The sequence below is a fragment of the Mesoplodon densirostris genome, chromosome 8, assembly GCF_025265405.1.
Source record: "Mesoplodon densirostris isolate mMesDen1 chromosome 8, mMesDen1 primary haplotype, whole genome shotgun sequence".
Taxonomy (NCBI): Eukaryota; Metazoa; Chordata; class Mammalia; order Artiodactyla; family Ziphiidae; genus Mesoplodon; species Mesoplodon densirostris.
In genome coordinates this window covers 38,934,634-38,961,488 of record NC_082668.1, presented here as the reverse complement: position 1 = coordinate 38,961,488, position 26,855 = coordinate 38,934,634, and the positions used below count along the sequence as shown (strand labels likewise).

The following is a 26,855-nucleotide window of genomic DNA, read 5'->3' as shown; positions in this document are numbered from 1 at the left end:
TTTATACATAGTTGTTTGTAATCTTACAATGTTAAGTGAAAGAAGCAACAAGTGAAAAAATATATATAATTCCATTTTTTAAAACTCAAAACAGGCAAAACTGAATTGTACTATTTAGGGATTCAAAGGTGAGTGGTAAGACTATTAGGCAAAATAAGGAAGTGATTATCTTAAAAGTTGGGGTAATATTGCCTCTGTGTGAAGGGAGTGGGTGTGATAGGGAAACACATGGGGTAATTCTAGGGTGCCAGCAATATTCTCTGTCTTGCCCAGTAGTAATTACACAAGTGTTTGTATAATTATAATTATGCACATTTGTGCTTTATGCACTTACTATATGTGTGTTTTATTAACAAAATTGTTTTAAGAGTATATATAATGCTGATATGTAGGAGAATGTGGATTTATACATGATAAAAATGCTCCCTCCCCTTTTACATTTATTGTTTTGGTAAAATCTGTCTTGAATTCTTTTTTTTTTTAATTGAGGTATAGTTGATGTACAATATTATATAAGTTTCAGGTGTACAACATAGTGATTCACAATTTTTAAAGGCTATATTCCATTTATAGTTATTATAAAATAACTTGGCTATATTCCTTGTGCTGTGGCCTCTCCCGTTGCGGAGCACAGGCTCCGGATGCGCAGGCCCAGCGGCCATGGCTCACGGGCCCAGCCGCTCCGCGGCATGTGGGATCTTCCCCGACTAGGGCACTAACGCGTGTCCCCTGCATCAGCAGGCGGACTCTCAACCACTGCGCCACCAGGGAATCCCTGTACAATATATCCTTGCAACTTATTTATTTTATACGTCGTAGTTGTACCTCTTAATCCCCTACCTCTATCTTGCCCCTCCCCCTCCCCTTCCCCCTCCCCCTCCCGTCTCCCTACTGGTATCCACTAGTTCTCTGTATCTGCGTGAGTCGGTTTCTTTTTTGTTAGACCTATGAGTTTTAAATTAGGAGAGGTCTTTAGGAATTCATTCACCTGTACCTACTTTTCCTTGAATATATCCTGCACTTTGCTGACTCTGCTATGTGCTTATGGTTGCCAGAAAGAGGAAATACTTTGTGGTATTCATACTTCCACTTTACACCTTCTGTGCTCATAGCAGACATCTTTAACTGATCACATTCTTTTCTGCTGATCCTGGTTTTAGAATCCTTGTTTTTATGGTGTTTAGGCAGCCACTACCCACAGACCAGTGCTGCTGTGTGAGATGACACCTATTTATTGTTCCTGGTTAGCCCTATCTGCCACCAGAAATATTCTCTCTAAAACTACTTTTGGAAGCTCTATTCTTCCTTAACGGTGCTGCCCCTCAGGCTTCTCAGCCTCCACAGACCTCCTCTCCTCTTTCAGTAAAGTCCTCTACCATATTCACCTGCCTTACACTCAACTCTTTTTTCATTATTGCTTCCCCAAGAAGCCTTTTTTATACATTTTCTCCCGAATTCTTTCCCCTTGCCCCATTAAATTTTAATAACAAAGATATGCCATGTATCTATGTACTGTGACCTTTTGGAGGGCCACAAACCTTTGTAATATCTAAGATTTTTTCACCTCCCCCATAACCAGTTTTCACCCCCTTGTGGTAATGTCACCTCTATTGAGAATATATGCTCTAGACCGCTGTTCCACATTCATTATTTGTGACTGTATTGTCTCTCCAAGTAGATTATGAGTTCCTGGAAGCCAGGGTCTGCCCCTTGAGTGGGTAAAATATTGCCTTATACATACCAGGCACTCAATAAGTATTTGAGTTGAACTGAAAGAACTTTCTGTTTAAAATAAAATGAAAGAATGTGAATCGGTTTGAATACAAACTGAGTTGGTTTCAAATGAGTGGCTTATTTGCAATTCTTAGTCACTTGTGAAATAAAAATCTTATAAACAGATTCCATTTATGGCTTCAAAATCCATTAGACTAGAGAAAACAAAATTGTTAGGTTAATTTATTTTCTGTTTAGTTTTGCATCATCTTATACATTAATTAATTGCCATGGTTTAAAACTGAGTTCCCGGGCTTCCCTGGTGGCGCAGTGGTTGCGAGTCCGCCTGCCGATGCAGGGAACACGGGTTCGTGCCCCGGTCTGGGAGGATCCCACATGCCGCAGAGCGCCTGGGCCTGTGAGCCATGGCCGCTGGGCCTGCACGTCCAGAGCCTGTGCTCTGCAACGGGAGAGACCACAGAAGTGAGAGGCCCGTGTACCGCAAAAAACAAACAAACAAACAAAGAAACAAAAAACAAAACAAAACAAAAAACTGAGTTCCCTTACTGAGTTTATGATTAATTTCTCTACCCAAAACTTTATTCGTTTTCTTGTCCCAACCCTGTTCCCCTCAGGATTGAGGCATATCAAGGAAAGGGGCGGGGCAGGGGCTTCCCTGGTGGCGCAGTGGTTAAGAATCCTCCTGCCAATGCAGGGGACACAGCTTCGAGCCCTGGTCCGGGAAGATCCCACATGCCGCGGAGCAACTAAGCCTGTGCGCCACAACTACTGAGCCTGCGCTCTAGAGCCCACGAGCCACAACTACTGAAGCCCATGTGCCACAACTACTGAAGCCCATGTGCCACAACTACTGAAGCCCATGCACCTAGAGCCCGGCTCTGCAACAAGAGAAGCCACTGCAATGAGAAGCCCGCACACCACAACAAAGAGTAGCCCCCACTCGCCCCAACTAGAGAAAGTCCGTGCCCAGCAATGAAGACCCAACGCAGCCAAAAAACAAACAAATAAATAAATAAATAAAATCTGTAAATAAAAAGAAAAGGGGGGGTTGAAACCAAGCACGACCCTGTGGGGCCTTCTCAGGTACAAAAGCCCCTCTGTGTCCCCTGTTTCTTGTTTGTAGAACAAAAGGCTTTAGTTTTCTAGGTCTTTCCTGAGTTCTAAAGATCAGACATAAGCAGTTAAAGATTAGGACAAGAGGCACAGGACTCCTAGTTCCTCCAGAAGGGATATCTGATGCATATCTTTAAGTTGTTCTGTAGAAATTAAGACCCCCCCACCCAGGTGGAGGATGGTGGCCACATGCTGACCACAAGCAGGGAGACCCCAGACTGGTTGGAACCAGAAGGTTGAGATTCCGAAAACATCACCCTGTTACCTCACCACCAACCAATCAGAAGGTCCACGAGCTGATCATGCACCCTACAACCCCCTCTCCTAACACTGTCTTTAAAACCCTTTCCTGAAAGCCATCGGGGAGTTCGGGTCTTTGGAGCATGTTCTCCTTGCTTAGCACCCTGCAAATAAACCCTTACTTTGCTGCAAACATCCGCTGTTAGTTTGGCTTTCTGCACCATGGGCACATGAGCCCTTGGCTCGGTAACACAACTCAGAAATAAATGAGTAAAATCCTGCTTTTAAAATATGAAATAGGGCTTCCCTGGTGGCACAGTGGTTAGGAGTCCACCTGCCACTGCAGGGGACACGGGTTCGAGCCCTGGTCTGGGAAGATCCCACATGCCGCGGAGCAACTAAGCCAGTGTGCCACCAACTACTGAGCCTGTGCTCTAGAGCCCGTGAGCCACAACTACTGAAGCCGATGCGCCTAGAGCCCGTGCTCCGCAACAAGAGAGGCCATGATAGTGAGAAGCCCGCGCACCGCAACGAAGAGTAGCCCCCGTTCGCTGCAACTAGAGAAAGCCCACAAGTAGCAACGAAGACCCAATGCAGCCAAAAATTTAAAATAAATAAACAAATAAATTTATTTTAAAAATATGAAATAAACTTTACTTTTTATTTTATTTATTTATTTTATTTTTTTATTTTTTTGTGGTACGCGGGCCTCTCACTGTTGTGGCCTCTCCCGTTGTGGAGCACAGGCTCCAGACGCACAGGCTTAGCGGCCATGGCTCACGGGCTCAGCCACTCCACAGCATGTGGGATCTTCCCGGACCGGGGCACGAACCCGCGTCCCCTGCATCAGCAGGCGGACTCTCAACCACTGCGCCACCAGGGAAGCCCTAAACTTTACTTTTTTTTTTTTTTTTTTTTTTTTTTTTTGCGGTATGCGGGCCTCTCACTGTCGTCGCCTCCCCCGTTGCGGAGCACAGGCTCCGGACGCGCAGGCTCAGCGGCCATGGCTCACGGGCCCAGCCGCTCCGCGGCATATGGGATCCTCCCAGACCGGGGCACGAACCCGTATCCCCTGCATCGGCAGGCGGACTCTCAACCACTTGCGCCACCAGGGAGGCCCTAAACTTTACTTTTTAAAAGTAGAATTATAAAATTAAATTTTAGCTTGCACCTTTGTAAGCTAGTCCTTAGTCACGAAGTTCCTTTGCCTTATCAGTATCTGATAAACAAACCTTCATTTGTTTATCAATATCAGTGCACGTGTAAAGACAAAAAAAGGCACTTCCACAATTTAGCTCCTTCCAACCCCTCCTGACAAAATGCTGAAATTTAAATTCAGATGAAGAAGTGTGGTAACTAGAACTATATGTAATAGACAAATTGACTATTTCTTTAAAAACGTGGGCCTTATAAAAATGCTGCTCACTGCAAGATTGCTACAAGCTTAACTCACAATGGAATTACATAATACTGTGTCCACAGAAGTTAAATTAGAAAGGGAAGAGACTGGCATGAAAATGGACCAAACGTGAAACCCTTGCCTCACCTTCTACTGTATATAAATAAGCAATTCCTGCCTTGGTTGCCACTCGGGACTTAGAGGAACTTATTTGTGCACTTAAATGTCTCAAATAACTGCAAAGACTTCTAGTACTTCTGAGCTGTGGTGACCACAGAGCTGTGGAGCCTTTTCCTTCAGGGGCTGCAGAAAATGGAAGAGGGGGCGGGGCCCCTGACACCACAGTGAGCAGAGGATTTATTTACATTTTGTCCTTTATGACTAGACTTTTTTTTTTTTTTGTGGCTGTGTTGGGTCTTCGTTTCTGTGTGAGGGCTTTCTCTAGTTGTGGCGAGCGGGGACCACTCTTCATCACGTTGCGCGGGCCTCTCACTATCACGGCCTCTCTTGTTGCAGAGCACAGGCTCCAGACGCGCAGGCTCAGTAGTTGTGGCTCACAGGCCTAGTAGCTCTGCGGCATGTGGGATCCTCCCAGACCAGGGCTCGAACCCGTGTCCCCTGCATTGGCAGGCAGATTCTCAACCACTGTGCCACCAGGGAAGCCCTATGACTAGACTTTTTAATATTCTCTGTACAGTATAACTTGATTTATTGTACCAAAAGCCCCCACCTTTAAATTCTGTCTTCTGAGATATAAATGAAGGTGTACACTTTTCTTCTATCTTGTGTTCTAAAATGCTTTCTCTTTCAATGTTAGTTTATAACTCCATATTTCTGCACGTGCATCAGAATCACCTTGTATTCTTGTTAAAATGCACATTCCCCTTCCCTGCCCACCCCAGATTATTACTGGGGAGAGGGTAGATGATCTGAGGTGGCCAGACAGAGGGAACTTCGGCTTCTCCTTCCATTTTCTTCTGGAGATTATTATTATTATTTTTTTTTTTTGCTGTACGCGGGCCTCTCACTGCTGTGGCCTCTCCCGTTGCGGAGCACAGGCTCCGGACACACAGGCTCCGCGGCCATGGCTCGCGGGCCCAGCCGCTCCGCGGCATGTGGGATCCTCCAGGATCGGGGCACGAACCCGTGTCCCCTGCATCGGCAGGCGGACTCTCAACCACTGCGCCACCAGGGAGGCCCTGGAGATTATTTTAAGGTCAGCAATATTATCTCCTTGTTCAGCTAATTTGATCCTCTACCAGATTTGCCCTGAAGAATTTAATGTAAATTTTCACCTTGATTTTTTTGAAAAGGATTAGGCCTATTTGTATAATTCATTATATAGTGATAAGGATTAAAAAGGGATTCTAGCAAGTTTTCAGGGCTGATAACAATAACCCTTGAATAAGGTAGTGGTATCAGATTACCACATCTTGACGTTTCCATGATAACACAGCTTTAAACCTCAGTGGTATGATCTTGCCTAAGGTAATGGAGCCAACAACCTTAACCTAAGGACACTCTGGGAAAACAACTTTATGCAATCTGATAACAGGATATATTTGTTTGTTTTTATTGAAGTCTAGTTGCTTTATAATACTGTGTTAGTTTCAGGTGTACAGACAGTGATTTAGTGTTTTTGTGGATTATATTCCATTATAGGTTATTACAAAATAATGAGTATGTGAGCAGATAGGTTGTGGGGGGTCCCCAGAAAAAGAGAACCAGGCACAACTTTCTTGACATAAGAGAGGCCATTTTGTGATCTAAGCCTGGCCAAAATGCTTGCCCTTGAACAGGTCTCAGCAAATAATGATCTTAAGGGAAAAAAGGAATGCAGGAACAAATGAAAAGCATTCATGAAACAAGAATTCAGCAACAAAACAGTCCTAGGTCCTCCTCAAGGGATGTCCCTAACAATCTGATACAGATCTTTGAGTTCTGCAAGAACTAAGGCTCCACCCAGGTGGAGTATGGTAACTACAGGCTATGACTTCAGCCTGGTCAGAACCTAAGGAATGATGATGTTGACCTTTTCTGACTCTTGTGACTTCAATCAACTAAAGCTTAGACTCTGGTTAACCTTCCCCCCAATTCTATGCAGAATTCTCCTCTGCTCCAGCCCCTTCATGAACACACATGTACCCTTAGCTTGAAACTCCCCTAGTTTTGCTGTTCGGGGGAACACTGCTTTGGGAAGGATCCCCCAAACTTGCTGCAAGTAATAAATCCTTCCTTCTCCTGATCTTGGCTTGGTTGTATATTTTGGCTTGATAATTTGGCTTGACACTTACCAGGAGGCGAACCCAGTTTTCGGGTAACAGGTATAATTCCCTGTGCTATACAGTATATCCCTGTTGCTTATCTATTTTATTTTATTTTATTTTGTTTATTTATTTATTTTTGCGGTACGCGGGCCTCTCACTGTTGTGGCCTCTCCCGTTGTGGAGCACAGGCTCCAGACACGCAGGGTCAGCGGCCATGGCTCACGGGCCCAGCCGCTCCGCGGCATGTGGGATCTTCCCGGACTGGGGCACGAACCCTTGTCCCCTGCATCGGCAGGCGGACTCTCAACCACTGCGCCACCAGGGAAGCCCGCTTATCTATTTTAAATGTAGCAGTTTGTATCTGTTAATCCCATAAGCCTAATTTGTTCCTCCCTCTTTCCCCCTCCCCTTTGGTAACCACAAGTTTGTTTTCTATATCTAACAGGATATATTTGCGTAAGGAAAGAAATGAGAGGAAAATACATTACGTAGAGACCATTCAAGTTATGGCTTAGGTGATAGAAGAGTAGAAAAAATTGAAATTACTTAAGACACTATTGTTGTATATGAGTCAAAAATATTTAAGGAAGAAAGTTTTCACTGGCAGTAGTTCTAAGTTATGTTTTAAGACATGTGGGCCCAAAAAGAAAGATGATAACATTAGTTTTTCTGGGTACGAGCATAACGTGTAAGCATGTATCTTTATAGCGTCATCATTTATTTCTGTCCCTTTTATTGGCTTGTAATACTCAGCGCTGATTTTGTATACAGTGAACTACAGTACTGATATTTTCTGAAATATCCTGATTTAGCACAGACCAAGCCATCATGCTTTTACAATTGGCTTCAACTTCTTAGGGATTCTGGTTCTGCGAAAGGATTAAATCCTGTATAATAGCTCTAATTTATTAGCCTAGTATGCACAGGCCCTGCATTATCTTGCTTAATCATCAAGATAATCCAGTGAAGTTGATATTATTGTATCATTTTCCAGATGAGGAAATTGAGACTCAAAGAGGTTCCCAAAATCATATGACTGGTAAATGGTGAAGGTGTAATTCAAATGAGATCTGCTTAGCTCAAAGCCTGGACCATTCTTCTAGTTTCAGAAACTAAAAACTTTCAGGCAATATCCCCCACCTGGACCAAGATGAACTGCACGTAATATTTTTATTTACATTTAAAGATGACCTGGCTCATGAAAGAATGCTGGTTGTGGTCCATGAACTCACAGAAATTATAACTTTGAAGAAGGAATCAGTCCATCTGAAGAGTGTATTAAAGGGAAAAATAAGACAAATAAAGACATGGAGCTGCAGCAAGGGGACAAAATGGATGAAGAGGAAAAAGAGAAGAAAACCACGTCTCAAACCCCACATTCCGCAGGACAGGACCATGGTGCAAAAAAGGATTTACCAGAAGTTGCCCTTGGTGCTCCTTTTTACCTGATATCACCTGCACGAAAAAGTTGGTGGTGGAAAGTATTGTGGTACCTGCCCTATAGCCCTGCATCCCTGAGGGGTCCCCTGGCAGGAAGAAACCCAGAGAACTCTTGCAGTTTACCAGAAAAATGTTCCATAGTTCACAGTATCAGGGTCAGTTCTTCTGGATGCTGACTCTTAAGAATTCACAACCTTCTAGATTAGAAAAGAGTCTGGAAAATACTTATTAGCCTTTTATCATTGGTTATTTTATAGTTATTACATATAGTGGCATTAAATGATGAGAAATGTTTACTTTCCATGTTAAAAAAAAAGAAAAAAAGATGACCTGGCTGAAGGTGACTACTGTCCTGTGTGTACTGAAGCAGCTAAGACCAGCATGTGACTGTCATAGGGTCAGCATATTTGGACAAGAATAAAAAGGCCCTGCCTTGTGTGGAGGCTTGTGCCAGACACTGGTGGGTGAGGCTGGGTGACGAGGCTGCTAGCTGCAGGGCCTTGGAGGGTCCTGGTAGCCCCTTTGCTAATTTTTTTTTCTTTTTTGGCTGTGCCCCGTACAGCTTGTGGGACCTTAGTTCCCTGACCAGGGATTGAACCTGGGCCACCACAGTGAAAGTGCTGAGTCCTAACCACTGGACTGCCAGGGAATTCCTGCCCCTTTGCTTTTTTTTTTTTTTTTTTTTGCGGTACGCGGGCCTCTCACCGTTGTGGCCTCTCCCGTTGCGGAGCACAGGCTCCGGACGCGCAGGCTCAGCGGCCATGGCTCACAGGCCCAGCCGCTCCGTGGCATGTGGGATCCTCCCGGACCGGGGCATGAACCCATGTCCCCTGCATTGGCAGGAGGACTCTCAACCACTGTGCCACCAGGGAAGCCCCCCTTTGCTATTTTAATTGCACATGAAATGAGCCTTCACAAGGAGGGCCTGAAAGGTCCACTCTGCCTCCACAGTGTCTTGGTGGATACCAGGGGTACTAAGGAAGCTGGGAATGGTGGTGAGGCACATGCTACCTCTGCTCCCAGGATAACATACAGCCACTCTTCACTCCAGTGAGCCTCCTAATCACTTGGTCCAGCCTGCGACCTTACTCAGTTTGACACGCAGGACAAGGTGGTCAAGCCAAGCATGGCTCCAGGCTCCACCACCCTTCCCCATCACAGTATACTTGAGACCTCTTCCTTCCCACCTTTGGTCTCAGTCTTGTTCTCATTCCCAAACCAAGCAGGAGATGCTCAAGGAGTGCCAGCCCGTGTTCTATGGCTCAGCACCCAGCCTGCTAGTCTTGCCGTCTAATCTAGTGCCTAGCGAGTCATTCACATCACTTTAGGAAGTATTTAGACTCATGGGAACAGAAGCCCTGAGTGAATAGGAAGGAGGAATGAAAAATATATTTTTCATTGGGGAAAAAGGAACATGAAAGGTTCAGAACTCAGAGCACTTTTAGGAAGGGTTAACTATAATGGGCCAATGAAACCCTAAATGTACACCTAGGAGAACCACCGAAAAGAGGTGAGGCCAAATACACAAGTTATTCTGAGGGAGGGTGGGGAGTGGGATGGACCAATGGCTTGGCAGATGGAAGATGAGAGGTGGCAGTGAAGTGGAATTTCTTTCTCTCTCTCCTGCAAAGATCCTTAAATGTTGATGAGCTTCTGAAGCTTGTGAAAATGGAGATTCATGGACCCTACCCTCAAAGCTTCTGACTGTTCCGTTGGGATGAGCCTCTGGCATGTGTATGTTCCTAGGCACTCCAGAGTATTCATAGTGCCTGTTCTGAAGACCAAATCTTGAGAATTACTGCTGTACTGTGATCTGACAGGTATGTCACAGATTTTTTAAAGTTGGGTAATAATTCAGAGAGTTGTCACTCACACTTTGAGAACAGTTACCAATAAATCTCTGGGAAGAAAAGCAGATGAATTGCTTTGCTTACTTCTAACCCCTCCTTTTAAAACTTGAGTGTCTTTACTCTGTATGCACTTTTATCCCTCTCTCCACCTGAAGAAGGTGTGGCTTTATTATAGAGCCATGTCAATCAAATGTTTTTAAAGTCTGTGGGGAGGTAGGGTTACTGGCCAGGGGTAAAGTTGCTAAACTAAAGGGTGGATGAGACTGAGGAAACGGGAGCTGCTTCCCTTAGCTATACGTGACAATCAATGTTAAACCGTGGTCGACTCTGCTTAAAGGGAAGGCCCTTTATTGTCCTCTACTATACTGTCCTCTACTATACTGTCCTCTGCAGGTAGTACCAGCCAGGCAGGGCAGCCTTGGCAGTCAGTCATTTTCTGGATGCCAAACAGGGCAGAGGGAACGTTTCTGAGTCCAAGACATAGCAAAGCACTTTATACAGAGGGCTTAATTGGTCTCTCTCTCTTTCCAGACAAACAAACAAAAAATAACAACTCAATCTTTTCCTTTCCCAGGAAAAGGAGAAAAGAAAAAGCTGGTATTTGTGAAGTGTTGGCATTTTGGTTCTAATGTAGGTACTTATTTTAGTGGAAATAGCTGACAAGTCCATGCTTCAGGGGAAAGCTAACCCCCCACACTGGAGGGGAGGAATGGAAGCAGAAGCACTGACGCCCCTCCATCCCAGGCTCTGGGCCTCACTGCATCCCTAACCCCAGCTGTGTGCTGGCCTGAAGGCAGTTTCACACAGGCAGTGCAGAAGAGCAGGACAAAGGGTCCTACAGAGGGGGCTGTATTTTCTGTTTGCAGATTCATATCGGCCCAATCTTCACTCTAGGGAAGAATCGGAATCTCAAGTTGGAAAAAAGAAGGTATAGTAGTACAGTCTTTGAGGGGAGAGGCAGCCTTCTGAGTGCTGGAAGCAGCACTGAGTTGGGAGTTGGTCTACCTTGCCCCTGCTCTGGCTCTGTCATCATGATCTCACATGCCCTTGGGAAGGAGATGCAATTAATAGCTTGTACATACACAGTCAGCCCTCTGTATCTGCAGTTCAGATTCAGCCAACTGCTGGTGGAAAATATTTGAAAAAACAGTTCCAGAAAGTTCCAAAAAGCAAAACTTGAATTTTCCAGCAACTATGTACATAGCATTTACATTGTGTAGGTAGTATAAGTAATCTAGAGATGATTGAAAGTATACGGGAGGATGTGTGCAGGTTATATGCAAATACTATGCCACTTTATATAAGGTACTTGAGCATCCCGGATTTTGGTATCCATGGGGGTCCTGGAACAAATCTCTCATGAATACTGAGGGATGTATATAACTCGAGGGAGTTAGATTTGCTGATCTCCAAGGCACATGAAATCAGATTAGAAGTTCAGTGAAATGCTTTTTGTAGGCATTAAATGAGCATTGTTAGGTTGAATTATCTAACAGATGAACTCTATTTTACAATGAGATGAGAGTGTGTCAGGATACTTTTGGCGTTACCTGTCATGTCTCAGTATAGGTGTAGGCAACACGCTTGTCAGGAGCCATCCAAACTCAGCCAGAGTGTGCAGCAGAGGGCCATAATCCGTTTTGATTTCACAGCCCTGTGTGAATAAGCACAGAGTTCATAGTCTAATGACAAAGAAAACTAGCTATGCAAGTGATGACAATGAGGGTGAGAAGTGTTAGGATAAGGGGAGTTCACGCTCCATTAAGTGCAATTTGCAATTTTACCGGCTGCAATCTTCCTGGGCTTCTTTTCTGCTCCCTCTGCTTTCCAAGCATTCAACCAAGTTAGAAACACTGGGGATCAGAGTGGAGAGAGGTTTCCATGTGGTTCTCTAAGGTTGGGGCCTACCTTCCCTCAATCTTGCTTGGGCATCAAACTTTAATATATAGGGGGCTCTGGGAATCTGCATTTTAAAAAGCTCCCTGGGTGATTTGGATCCAAGTAGAGTCCATACACTTTCAGAAACACTGGTGTAGGAGCTGGGAGTGAGGGCAGGAATAGAGAGTGAGCATTGGGGAGTCAAAGGTGAGAGGAGCAGAGAATCTTCACTGCTTTTTACTCACTTGGAATTGATTCTTACTTGGAGCTTTATCTCTTACCCCAAATCCTTTTTTCCCCCTCAATGGGATTTCCAGTTTCTTTTTCTTTTTAATTAATTAATTTTATTTTTGGCTGTGTTGGGTCTTCGTTGCTCTGTGCGGACTTTCTCTGGTTGTGGCGATCGGGGGCTACCCTTCGTTGCGGTGCGCGGGCTTCTCACTGTGGTGGTTTCTCTTGTTGAGGAGCACGGGCTCTAGGCACGCGGGCTTCGGCAGTTGTGGCTCGCGGGCTCTAGAGCGCAGGCTCAGTAGTTGTGGCGCACGGGCTTAGCTGTTCCACAGCATGTGGGATATTCCTGGACAAGGGTTTGAACCTGCATCCTCTGCATTGGCAGGCGGATTCTTAACCACTGCACCACCAGGGAACCCCGGATTTCCAATTTCTTTGAAAATGACCTATGTCTCTCTAACCTTTGCAAGGCCAGAAAGGGCAAAAGTGTCCTTGAGAGAGGCTGTCAGTGAGGGCCTCGTGCACACAGCACAATATACCTGAATTCAGTCTGTACACCTCAACGGCAGTCCATTCAGTGACATCTGAATTCAGAGTGCACGACAGCAGCAATGTCATCTCTGATTAGGAAGGACAATGCTGTGTGTACATATTTGGCCTGGTGAGAGAAAGAACACCTTTGGATATTTTTGCCTTTGAAAGTCAATTCACATGGTTAAAAAAGTCAGTCACATTGGTTGCTTGGATATAAAATTGATTTTTTTTTTTTTCAGTTTCAGCTAGTTGTCATGGCATTGCGTAAAGAGAATCTCAGTGCCAGGGGAATTTGTTTAGGACTAGAATGCTAAATCTCTGGGAATCTACTGTTATTTATGTATAGATAATTATTTTGCTATCTTTTAACAAAGCTGAACATTGAGTAAAGCAAATCACCTTTAAACAAATTTGAAAGTTTGTGATGCATTCTGATGAAATTCTGAACATTGAATAAAAATGTGTTTGAAGAATACTGTATGTGTTAGGCAATGAAAACCTTCAACATGTAAACTAAATGCAATAGTAAAGCCAAATTGTCAGAAAACTTCAGTTTACCTCAATAACTGTCCATTGTTCTACTACGATGGCATCATTTCCTTTCCTGCTGAATCCTGGAACACCAGAGCCTTCTTCTTCATAGATAAAGAATCCTTCCAAAGATTTCGGCAAATGGTCCCCTGTGAGGAAAAACATACAATTAAGAAGAGTTGTAAAGAAGAGTTGTCTCTTAGGATCATCTAAAACCTTAAATAACCCTTGTAGGAAGCTGAAGGAAAAACACATCGCTTAATAAACACTTGTTTTAGGGGACTTCCCTGGCGGTCCAATGGCTGGGACTTCGCCTTCCAATGCAGGCAGGGGGTGCGGGTTCGATCCCTGGTCCGGGAGCTGGGATCCCACATGCCTCGCAGCCAAAAAACCGGAACATGAAAAAAACCAGAAGCAATATTGTAACAAATTCAATAAAGACTTTGAAAATTGTCCATATCAAAAAAAAATTAAAAAAAAAAACCTCACTTGTTTTAGGTGAATCTATGACATCTCCCTTGAAGGTAATTTTTTTTTCAAAGATCAAGACAGTTTGTTTTTTAAAAATATTTATTTACTTATTTTATTTTTAGCTGCGTCGGGTCTTAGATGTGGGCTGTCTAGTTGTGGCCTGAGTGCTCAGTAGTTGTGACAGGTGGGCTTAGTTGCCCCGTGGCATGTGGGATCTTAGTTCTCTGACCAAGGATCAAACCTGTGTCCCCCTGCATTGGAAGGCAGATTCTTAACCACTGGACCACCAGGGAAGTCCCTCAAAGGTCAAGATAGTTTTATACTTAACTGAATTAAAATCAAACTGTAAACATGAAGACTACAATAACAAAACAAGCTAAAATAATATCATAGAGTGAGAAGCAAGTGGATTTCCTAAGCTTAAAAAGCATCTGGAAATGACCTTCACCTTGAAATCAAATTTTGGTTTCTGTTCTATATGCTGTATGCATGTTAATTATACTATTAAGAGAAACAATATCAAAAATATTAATCCTTGGAATTACAGGTGTAATATTAAAACCAAGGTGACGTAAGATTATTTAAAAAAATATAAACACAGAACAATTCTTTGCTTCAATGATGCTTAAAAAAAAAAAAAAGAATGGTAACAGGAAGATCCTAAACAGAAGTCATTGTCAAAAGAATTCCTGCTGGGAAGGAAGTTTTAAGGGAGGGCCTCTCTGACATTTTTTTGAATAGCTGACAAAAACCAGCTGGCCAAAACTAAATTGATTTTATGGAAGTTCTTTTGTCTACTATTTTGCAATAGGAGACAATTTCCCATGGTCATGTGCTGGTTAAGCATTCTGGTTTCATACAGCATAAGGTCACATCAAAGTTTCCCTTGTTGACAGTTATCTAAATAATAACCTACAAAGGTTTCAAAAGATCTATTAAGCTTAAAGATAAAAAAGACAAAAGTAATTTAAATGTAATTTTTAGTTTTCATTTTTATTAATGGGCTATAGGCTTTAAGAGAAAATCACTCTTATTAGTATTTTTACATCAGTTACAGTTAGGGCAGAATATCATGAAGAATTTACATTATTCAGAGCAGTCCCCAACAACCCAGTAAAGTTTAATTGACTTGCTGGAATTGTTTTTCTAATTACAGTATATGTTCCACTTCCTTTAATGTACTTGTCTACTGTCATACCAAAGTGCCCAGTGGAACTAAATCTGTTTTTGATTGTAAGTTTAGAGAATCACAAGACCATCTTTAAAATTGTATATTTGGGGCCTCCTTGGTGGTGCAGTGGTTAAGAATCTGCCTGCCAGTGCAGGGGACACAGGTTTGATCCCTGGGCCAGGAAGATCCCACATGCCGCAGAGAGCAACTTAGCCCGAGAGCCACAACTACTGAGCCTGCCTGCCACAACTACTGAAGCCCGTGCACTCTAGAGCCCACGTGCCGCAACTACTGAGCCTGCGTGCTGCAATTACTGAAGCCCGCAAGCCTAGAGCCCGTGCTCCGTAACAAGAGAAGCCACTGCAATGAGAAGCCCATGCATCGCAAGGAAGAGTAGCCCCCACTCTTCTGCAACTAAAAGAAAGCCTGTGGGCAGCAATGATGACCCAATGCGGCCAAAAATAAATAAATTTATTTATTTAAAAAAATGTATATTTGCCTCAGGTCCTTTTTTAGAATGGGGGTACGAACTTTAAAAATAATTATATATTGTGATAATTATGTAGTTAATTGTAATCTGCTTCTTATTCACTTTAGGATTATATAATTGGAGAACTATGGGTTTTGTGGCTTTGTGTTTTTCTTGTTCTTGGTATTGAGAGCCCCTAGTACTTCTAAACTTCTTTTGGTTTAAAAGAATAAAAGTATGGTAGACTCATACACTGCAATACTACCAAGAATAAAAAAGAAAGACTCACCGGTATGCAACAACACGGATGAATTTCAGAGATATTATGTTGAGCAAAAGAAGTGAGATGAGAAATAATACATACTGTATATTTCAACTTACATGAAGTTCAAAAACAGGCAAAATTAATCTATGGTGCTGGAAGTCAGAATAATGCTTATCTCTGTGTGGGAGGGTATTGACTGGGAAGGGCCATGAGGAGGCCTTCTGGGATTTTGGAAATATTCTGTATCTTTTTTTTTTCTCATTTTCTCCAGTTTTTTTTAGATATAATTGACATATAAGGAAATGTTCTGTATCTTGAACATTTGTGTTCTATTCTGCGGTACACATAAGATTAATGCACATTACTATATGTATCTTATACTTCAGTTAAAAACAAAAGACCTGCCTTCTCACTTTAGAGCTCCCCAGTTTCCCTGGCTAGCTTTGTTAGGCACCATGCCAGTCCTTAGAGCCACAGAAGAATGATACTTCCACAGGAGAGAGTATTTCTGTCTTGAGAAATTCTCCCTAACAGAAGTGGCAGCTAAGGAGGGTGGCAGGGAAGGCCTCATTGCGGGGTGTGTGTGTGACCATTTGGGTGTTGTTAAATCTTCCAGGTATTGAGGTGAGGTGATAATTCTGAACAATTACTTAATAACTGTCCAGAACTGAGTCATCTCTTTTTTTTTTTTTAAGATTTATTTATTTATATTTGGCTGCGTTGGGTCTCTGTTACTGCGCTGACTTTCTCTAGTTGCGGCGAGTGGGGGCTTCTCATTGTGGTGGCTTCTCTTGTTGCGGAGCACGGGCTCTAGGCGTGCGGGCTTCAGTAGTTGTGGCACTTGGGCTCAGTAGTTGTGGCTCACGGGCTCTAGAGCGCAGGCTTAGTAGTTGTGGCGCACGGGCTTAGTTGCTCCGCGGCATGTGGGATCTTCTCGGACCAGGGCTCGAACCCGTGTCCCCTGCACTGGCAGGTGGATTCTTAACCACTGCGCCACCAGGGAAGTCTCGTGAACTGGGTCATCTCTTAACATCACTTATCTCAGAGCTTCCCACCTTGTGTGCCTTTGCCCATTGGTGTGCTTAGAAGGGGTACAGGTGTGCTAAGGCACAGGGCGCCCCCTCCTGCCCAGAGCAGCCTTTCCGCTTGTACCCATGTGCCCTACAATTTTACCATTTTCTATGTGTGCATAATATGAAAAAGTTACAAAGCATTGGTCTGACCCACTGCTTCTCAATTTTTTTTTTTTGGCCAAATACCATCAATACCAAAGGAAGGTACACTTGTATCACTGAAGGATGGTCTCCAGGTACAGTTTGAAGTGACTTGGGGCAAAGCATAAGCTTTCTTTAAAGTCTAATGTTATACCTTAAAAACCCATGCAAATTTTGCATTCTATTCAAATATGTTCATATGACGTGAAAAAGCAATGTTTTCTCTTCTGCTTTCTCCTACCCCCAATCTTAAAGGAATATTGACACTCTAGGAAGAGGTTTATCCTGTGAAGTTGTGTACTCCCTGGCACAAAGCTGCATACCCCTAGGGTACTTTGACCCTGGTTTGCGAAGCACAAGCTTAAAGAATTTCCAGGGAATGGTTTACTTGTCTGGAAATGTGATCTTACACATTCATTTCAGCTAGATGTGACATTGACATTTCTGTAAATGTGAGGAAATGTAACATTCCATTTTAGTATTTGGGGCCAAGTGTCATTTTGGGCATTAAACTGCCCAGAGGGTGGGTCTGGGACCACGTCTGAGAAGTGGAGGGCAGGCACATATGGGAACTCTCATCCTGTTTCTCTTTATGAGCTTTGTGTCTCCAGAATGCATCTCAGCCTGTTTACTGCTGCCCGTCCACCATCATCTCTCTGGATCACTGCAACAGCCTCTTAGCAGCCTCCCCACTTCCATACGTGCCCTCCATGATCCGTTTCCAAAAGCGAGGCCAAGTAAGTTATTTTTTAAATGTAGGTCAGGTCATAACTCCCTCCTTAAATCTTCAACGAATGACTTGGAATAAAAATCCTGACAGGATGGCAAGTTGGTTAAGAGTACACACTCCACCTACCTCCTGCCCTTTCTAGCTGCTTGAACATGAGCCCATTATTTAAAATCTCTGTGCCTCAGTTTCTTCATCTGTAGAAGGGGAACAATCATACCTACCCCATAGGGTTGCTGCTGGGATTAAATGAGTGAATAAATGTGAAGTGCTTAGAACAATGCTGGCATAGAGTAAGTACAAATATGTGTTAGTGCCTGTTGCATCATTTATATTGTTAAGATCTGGGTGGCGTGGCTACTGCTCACCTCTCCTACTTTGTCAGGAGCCATTCTCCCTTGTACACCCTGCACCAGCGACACAGACCTTTTCCCAGTTCCTCTCTCGCATCCTAGGTTTTTGTACATTTGGGGGCATTTCCTCTGGTTCCTGAACACCAGCCCTCTCCAGGCTTCCAGTCTCAGTGTGATTGTTACCCTGTCAGAAGGGACCTCATGACCACCCATCTAAGCTGGTTCTTCCCTGTTACTCTCATTACAATATCCTGCTGGGCAACCTCACACACTATTCTCAAGTTTGAAATTAGGTATATAGGTTTTGATGCCCATTACAGTCTGATGCCACGTGGCTTTTTTTTTTTTTTTTTGGCCTTGCCCTGCGCTACCTGCAGGACCTTAGTTCCCCAACCAGGGACCAAACCCATACTCTCTGCAGAGGAAGTGTGGAGTCTTAACCACTGGACTGCCAGGGAAGTCCCGTGACTAGCTTTTTGAGAGGAGGGAAGATGTCCATTTTGCTCATCAGTGTAAACCCCTCATGCCTGGCCTAGGACCTGGCATATACATATATGTGAAATGAACACATACATGTTCCAGTTCCAACTGCTCATTCTGATACATCTCCCCCGCCAACTCCACACAAGCATTTTTATAGGAGTGAAGAGATTGAAATGAATATCAGTTGAAGTCTGAAACGAATTCACAAAAAATGAAAATGTAGCCTTCAGATGTGGGTATACTAAAGGTGGGAAGAGGCTGTGCTCTGAGGGTGATGGGGGCATTGGTAGGCTAGTGAAGTGTGAGAACCTCAAGGGTTGTGTGTGTATGTGTGTTTTGTATCACCTGGCAAAGTTGCTTATCTCATCCCTGTCAGCTGCCCCCCTGGATCTCTATATGTTCTGGTAGAATAAAGTGTTTTGTCTCTGTTGGCTCAATTGGGTAAGCCTCTTGTAGCCTCCCCTGGGTTCACTTGGAGCTTTTTGTAAGTGTGCAGAGAATTCAGCTGCAGACGAGTTTGGTGAAGGCTGGGCAGTGCTGGAGAAGGTCAGGAGCAGGAGCCCACTGCAGTGAGAACCCTCAGGCCCTATGAACAGCAAGAGGGTCCCTGGGTGCCTCTGCCTGTGGGACTTCTCAAAGCAGAAAAGGCTTTGAAAGTGGGTGGGAAAGGGCACTGAAGAGGAATTTCACAAACCTTACAACTTTTCTACCATGACTTTCCTGAAGGAGAAAACTTTTTAAAGTTTTTTTCCCCCTCTGTCTCCAGAGAATTTTATAAAATGAGATTTATAGAATGAGATTTGTGGAGTAATATATTTAAATTTCTGAGCAATGTTTGGTTTTGTACTTCTATTCCTCATGGTGGGCTGACTTCTGACAATATTTTGGAAGAGGATGGAAGCAAGACAAAACAAAATATGCATTGTCCCCTATGTGCTTTAGATGTCAGGCATCAGATATCCCAGAACAAAGCGACCAATTCAGCCCTGCTTCCTCTGACTTGCTTCTCACAGTGACACAGGCATTGGTCACAATTTCCCCTCCACAGCTTCCCTGTATACTCCCAGGAAAGTCCCGAGTGACACACCCAGTTGCCAGACCTTACAGACCGTGGCTCGTGGCTTGTTAGGGCTCTGCAAGGCCTGCAATGCAAAAAGTCTAATGAGACATTCCAGAGCTGCTGAGAGGGAAAGACTTTCCCCCGGGCTCTCTAAATAGCTTCTGAGGCTTTAAGAACAAAAGCCCTACAGAGCCTCTGGCTGGCAACTGCTGTGGCTAATTTTATTTTCATCATCAGGCAAGGCCCAAGGCAGGGATGCCCGAAAGACACTGTGAAAGGAGGATTTTTTTTGTCTTTCCTTCAGCAGCTAGTCACAATCCAAAATCTGGAATGGATGTTTTTTTTTCTGCCGTGCCTCGAAGCTTGTGAGATCCTAATTCCCTTACCAGGGATTGAACCTGGGCCCATGGCAGTGAAAGTGCGGAGTCTTAAGCACTGGACCACCAGGAAATCACCGCCCCAGCTCTAACTTAAGACTCTTTGGAGCGAAGAGAAAGAGATGGGGCGGGAGGGAATATATGAAGCATAAACTGACCTTCAAATAGATGATTCATACTAAAAGTACTGTAGGGACTTCCCTGGTGGCTCAGTGGTTAAGAATCCGCCTGCCAATACAGGGGACACAGGTTCGAACCCTGGTCTGGGCAGACCCCACATGCCTTGGAGCAACTAAGCCCGTGTGCCACAACTACTGTGTGCTGCGACTGTTGAAGCCCGCATGCCTAGAGCCTATGCTCTGCAACAAGAGAAGCCGCTGCAATAAGAAGTCCGAGCACTGCAACAAAGAGTAGCCCCCGCTCGCTGCAACTAGAGAAAGCCTGCATGCAGCAATGAAGACCCAACATAGCCAACAATAAATTAATTAATTAAAAAAAAGGAAAACCTGCTAAAAAAACCAAAAAAGTACTGTAAGTGCATCTAGCAAGTGGCAGGAGAAAAGACCAACCCCAGAAAATGAACTCTGACAGTGGGCAAGGCACGTGGGAGTTACTTTGTATGTACTATATCTTATTAAATTCTCACAACAGTTAGTAGGAGTGTTTTTATCCCCCTTTTAGGAAACTGAGGCTCAATGAGCTCAACTAACTTCCGCAGGTCACACAGCTCTAAGTAGAGGACACAGGATTTAAACCCTGGTCTGTCTGATGCTAAAGTCCATGCGCTTCATATCAGGTCTGGCTATTTCCATAAAAGATCAACTTGGAAGAAGTTTCCAGTAACCAAAACTACTAATAAATATTTATTGAGCACTTGCTAAGTGCCAAGCACTATGCAAGGTGATGTATTTTGGGGTGCTCCAATGAGCTAAATCCTTACTCTTGGTTGCTACTTAAAGGGACCTATTGGAACATGACTCGATAATTTTAAATCATCATCCAAAGTCTTTAGTTGTATTAGTTAAGGTATCACTAGGCTGATTTACTAATAATAATAGGGTTTATTGAGATCTCATTTTATTTGCTTTTTCATTCATAGAGGAAGCTCTAACCTCGAGTCATGGTCCCTAACTATCCTGATTTTCATAACCTCCATCCTTCCTAATGCATTTTTCCAGTCTCCTTACTATCGTTGTTCTTTTCTTTTTTTTTTTTTAAGCACTAATCTCTTTTATTTTTTAAAAATTTATTTATTTATTTATTTATTTTTGGCTGTGTTGGGTCTTCGTTGCTGTGCGCAGGCTTTCTCTAGTTGCGGAGAGCAGGGGCTATTCTTCATTGAGGTGTGCGGGCTTCTTGTTGTGGTGGCTTCTCTTGTTGCGGAGCACAGGCTCTAGGTACACGGGCTTCAGTAGTTGTGGCATGCAGGCTCAGTAGTTGTGGCTCACGGGCTCTAGAGTGCAGGCTCAGTAGTTGTGGTGCACAGGTTTAGTTGCTCTGCGGCATGTGGGATCTTCCCGGACCAGGGATCAAACCTGTGTCCCGTGCATTAGCAGGTGGATTCTTAACCACTGCATCACCAGGGAAGTCCCAGCACTAATCTCTTTTATTTATTTATTTATTTATAAAAATAAATAAATTTATTTATTTATTTTGGGCTGCGTTGGGTCTTTGTTACTGCACACGGGCTTTCTCTAGTTGTGGCGAGCAGGGGCTACTCTTTGCTGTGGTGTGTGGGCTTGTCATTGCAGTGGCTTCTCTTGTTGCGGAGCATGGGCTCTAGGCGTGCGGGCTTCAGTAGTTGTGGCACGCGGGCTCAGTAGTTGTGGTACACAGGCTTAGTTGCTCCGAGGCATGTGGGATCTTCCCGGACCAGGGCTCAAACCTGTGTCCCCTGCATTGGCAGGTGGATTCTTAACCACTGCACCACCAGGGAAGTCCCAGCACTAATCTCTTTTAAAAAACACTTTCTTTAGAAATAATTTTTGGAAAGATTTGTTTGTTTTTATGATACACATGAATGATTACATATCCCATTGTAACTAAAAGAAGAAGGTTAGATAACATGAAAGATAAGGGGAAGGCAGAAATAAATATAGGTCAATATAATTTTCTGAACCAAAGTTTATTTTTCTGTACAAATTTTAGAAGAAGTCAGGTTTAGACTGGAGGACATGGTAGGTAGTCTCCAAAATTGGGCTAGTGTAATAAATTTGGATAGTAATCATCAAATGTCATCCTAAACCTCCTGATTGGGCTGCTGTAGTACATCTTATTTGGAAAATCCTACTAATTGATCACACAGTGGTTTGTCCATTTCTGATAGTCACAACCCAACAGCAAACATCACGTTATAATAGTACCACACAGGATGGTTAAGCTTCTAAATTAAAGCTACAGATTTGTGTAATAATTAGAATCTATTTTCTTAGGAATAATATCTGTCCTTTTAACTTGCTGTATAAGAAATAAATAAGTAAATAAAATAAAATTCAAAAAAGAAATAATATCTGTCCTTTTAGGCATTGAACTTGAGAGGCAAAAACATTTCCACCAACTCTGACACAAGGTCAAATTCTTTAGATATCAACATATCATAATATAAAACTTACCTTTAGATGTTTCCCAGCATACAAAAGAATCGATTAGAGACAAGCCTTGTTTATAATAAAATGTAGTTAACTCCAGCCAATCAGCATCAAGTGTACTAACGACAGAGCCTTTTCTTGTTACTTTCATTGACAGGATGCCTTCCTGATAGGTCCAGCAGGTTGATGCATCCTCAAAATCATTGAAGACTGTATACAACTTGTTATCTGAGGATAGGTGTTCAGAAGGAAGAAAAAAGGGGAAAACTATAGTTTTATTGAAAAGATTCCTAAAATCTTTTTTAAAAAAATTAATCATGAGCTATTTCAAGCACACAAACAAGCATAGAGAATAATAAAATTATCCACCACTCAGCTTTATCAAATGTTAACATTGGGCCAGGTTTGCTTCAGATTTTTTCAAGGAAATGAGAAATGGATGTACTTGAGGCTCAAGATGTATCTCCCTTAATCCTATTCTCCAGAAATAGCTACTGTAATGAATTTGGTGTTTATTATTCTCATGCAAGTTCTTTTATTCTTTTAATAATTTCTTTACACATAAATGATGTTTTTCAGTTTAAAAAGTTTTTAAAAAATAGTATTATACTGTATGTATCAATCTATAAGTTGATTTTCTTGTTCAATGTTACGCTTTTGAAGTGTAATTAATACATATAGATCTTATTCATTTAGTTTAGCTGCTATATAGCATTCCAGTTTACTTTTCTCCTGTTGATGGACATATACATTATTTCTGAATTTTTGTTATTACAAACATTATTCATTCCTTGGACACATATGTGAGAGTGACTCTAGAATGCATACTTAGACATGGAACTGCTGGAACATATACTTTACAAGTTAGCAAATTCTTAACGTGGGGGTCTATGGACCCGCATTTATGGCTGTGTTTTAGGAAGTCTAACACCACTTGTGTCACAGAGTATTAGGGGTATGTGTGTTATGTGTGTTTTTCTGGGTAAGTCTCCATGGATTTCACCAGACTCTCCAAGTGGTCTTTTTTTTTTTTTGCGGTACGCGGGCCTCTCACTGTTGTGGCCTCTCCCGTTGCGGAGCACAGGCTCTGGACGCGCAGGCTCAGCGGCCATGGCTCACAGGCCCAGCCGCTCCGCGGCATGTGGGATCTTCCTGGACCGGGGCACGAACCCGTGTCCCCTGCATCGGCAGGCGGACTCTCAACCACTGCGCCACCAGGGAAGCCCCTCCAAGTGGTCTTTTGTTGGTCTCCCCCCAGTCCCCATCACTATCGCTCTCACTCCCACCCCCCAGCACCAAAAGTTAAGAACCAACCACTGCCATAGAAAAGCTATCAAAAAGTATAGGGTTTTAAAATAAATAGAAAGCAGAATCTAAAGACTGATAATTAAATTAAGTAGCATACTGGATTTGAAACTTAAAAGACTTGGAACAGACACCTGATCTAATCAAAGTTAAGATGGGAACCAGCAGGAGTTTAAAGGTAGCTGTGGGTGGAATACAGTGGGTAGCTCTCTGGCCACAACTCCAACAACTCTTACATTCCTAAATTTACATTCCTAAATTTTGCACACTGCAGGAAAATCAGGGTGGTTGTTAGCTAGGGAACTGGTAGAAAAATGGGAGGGTGTTGTTGGTGGTAAGGTGGTGAGATGATGAGCTGGGAAATGCTCTGGGTCCTTTCTTAAGGAGGCTGTGTTGACCGTGGTCCAATGGGTCTCTGCCATGCACGAATATTGAGCAATCTCACCACAACCCAGAAAGCCGATGTCACCAGTGTGTGTGGCCTTAGCACCAACACTGATCAAAGGATCAGTTAATAGTAGCTAACTTAATAAAGAGTCTAGGCTTCCCTGGTGGCGCAGTGGTTGAGAGTCCGCCTGCCGATGCAGGGGACACGGGTTCGTGCCCCGATCCCGGAAGATCCCACATGCCGCGGAGCGGCTGGGCCCGCGAGCCATGGCCGCGGAGCCTGTGTGTCCGGAGCCTGTGCTCCGCAACGGGAGAGGCCACAGCAGTGAGAGGCCTGCGTACAGCAAAAAAAAAAAAAAAAAAAAAAAAAAAAAAAAAAAAAAAAAATAAAGAGTCTATTCTGTGCCAGGCACTGGGCTAAGCACTTTGTAGACATCTCGTGTCTACTTCTCACAACAACACCCTTTCTATTAAAGACACTGAGGCCATCTGGCTGCAGACTCTTAACTCTAAGGTGTACATAGTCTTTGATTTTCTTTATTAGTGCTTTTTAAAGCGTGCCCATAAACGTATCAGAAAACTTAGAACCGCCCGAAATACATTAAAAAATACTCTCAACTTCTTGGAAGACTTGCTAGCAGCAAAGAAGAATAAAACTATTGTTTAAAGTTATTTAAGAATGCAGGCATGGGTTTCCCTGGTGGCACATTGGTTAAGAATCTACCTGTCAATATGGGGGACGGGGGTTCAAGCTCTGGTCCGGGAGGACCCCATGTGCCGCAGGGCAACTAGGCCCGTGCGCCACAACTACTGAGCCTGTGCTCTAGAGCCCACAAGCCACAACTACTGAAGCCCGCATGGCTAGAGCCCGTGCTCTGCAACGGGAGAAGCCACTGCAATGAGAGGCCCTCGCGCCACAGCGGGGAGTGGCCCCTTCTCACTGCAACTGGAGAGGGCTCCCATGCAGCAACGAAGACCCAATGCAGCCAAAAATAAATTAAAAAAAAAAGAATGCAGGCACTATTGTTATATTAATTGTTTCATCATGATGTGCATTTTAATATTCTAACTGGTGATCAAAGAAAGCCAATTAACTTCAAAGGTGAAAAGCACCCATGAAATGGGAAAGGCCAAAACTAAAATTCTCACACACTGTTTATAGGGAGAAACATAAATCAGAACAGCTTTCTTTACAGAATCACTTTTTTGGTATAAATGCACAGCCTTCATTTTACAGAGGAGATGGTGTATGACTAAATGGGAACCAATTTTCAACACAAACTTTCATTATGTGGATGGTGTTGTATGACCATGCTAGGGATAACTGTTTGGAAAACTGCCCTACCTTATTCCAGGTGCGATAATTTAAAAAAATCAAGACAAGTTTATACTAGTTTTTCATCTTTATAATCATTAGAGATTTAATTTGCCTCATATTTGTTAAAAAAACCTCAAAAACATATTTTTGCTAAATTGAAACTAATATACACCCTATTTCTACTCATCTTTTCTGTTACCTTCTCCCTTTCTTGATTTAGAGAAACTGGGGCTGCCATCTCGTTCCATTTGACACTGTCCACTTTCATGATGGAGTTCTTCCTCAATTCCACTTTCAGATGATTGCCCACTTAATGTTCCTTCATTCCAAATTTTACAGTTTTCCTCTGAACTGTGTCTCACATGTAGTGCTGATTCTGTATCTCCATCATGGTTGGTTCCATTGCAGAATTTAAGTGGTGGACAGTGCTGTGATATGAATCCAACAAATTTCATTCCTCTTTTAGCACCTCCATTAATCTGAGGTTTAAAAAGACATGGTAGAACAAAATGTAAACTTCATTTGCATTGATTGCTTTATCAATTAACATTCAGGCTTATTAAGGAAATCCATTAGAAAAGGAGTAAATCGACCAGTAAAGACCCATTCATAAACAAATTAATGACCTCTAATATAGCAACAATCCTAAGACCATGTCACACTATGTTCGTGGTTTCTTCAAACAGAACTGATACATTTTAGAAACTGTGGAAACAAGAATTATATTTTCGGGACTTCTCTGGTGGTCCAGTGGTGAAGACTCTGCACTCCCAATGCAGGTTTGATCCCTGGTTGGGGAACTAAGATCCCACATACTGCAACTAAGCCCGCGCGTGCCGCAACTAGAGAAGCCTGTGCCGCAATGAAGAGCCCGCGTGCCTCAACCAAGACCCAGCGCACCCAAAATAAATAAATAAACGAACAAACAAATAAGAAAATTAATTAATTAATTTTAAAATTATATTTTCTCCAAGAGGTTACTATTTGGGAAGAAGTGATAATTCCATAGCATGATTTTTGCAGCCCTGTTAACAATGGTTTCTCTAGTTGAAGCAAAATTTAAAACTATCCCAAGAAATCCTCAAAAATAACATTACCGACCTCTCCCTATTCCCCAGGGAGGGGGGTAGAGTGCTTGAGGCGCTAGGCTACTGTGTTCCCTCTTTGCCTGGCAAAGAAATAAAGCCACTCTTTCTTTCGTCTCCATTAAAAAAAAAATTACCAAATACATCTTAATAATAAAGAAGAGACATTAATTTAAAGCAGAAAACATACAGCCTTGTTTGCTTGTGTGTAAAGAAAACTGTTAAAAGACTAACTCTTGATAAATGCATACATATAATGCATAAGCCCAATTCATATTACCACTCTTAAGAAGTTTCTGATTTGCTTATATCTTGGTACTATTATCTCCTTTCTGGGCCAAATACACATGATTAGATTCAGCCCT

General features: G+C 43.0%; 1 protein-coding gene across 1 annotated transcript in view; it reads right to left on the bottom strand.

Moving 5' to 3' along the window:
* RFTN2 (raftlin family member 2) overlaps window positions 1-26,855 on the bottom strand; it is a 68,116-nt gene that overhangs the window by 21,556 nt on the left and 19,705 nt on the right. The window contains exons 5-8 of the mRNA XM_060106473.1: window positions 25,605-25,884; window positions 22,420-22,623; window positions 13,245-13,366; window positions 11,594-11,697 (exon numbers count right to left, since the gene is read on the bottom strand). Of these exons, the coding sequence (XP_059962456.1) occupies window positions 11,594-11,697; window positions 13,245-13,366; window positions 22,420-22,623; window positions 25,605-25,884 (710 nt within the window). The remainder of the gene's footprint in view (window positions 1-11,593; window positions 11,698-13,244; window positions 13,367-22,419; window positions 22,624-25,604; window positions 25,885-26,855) is intronic.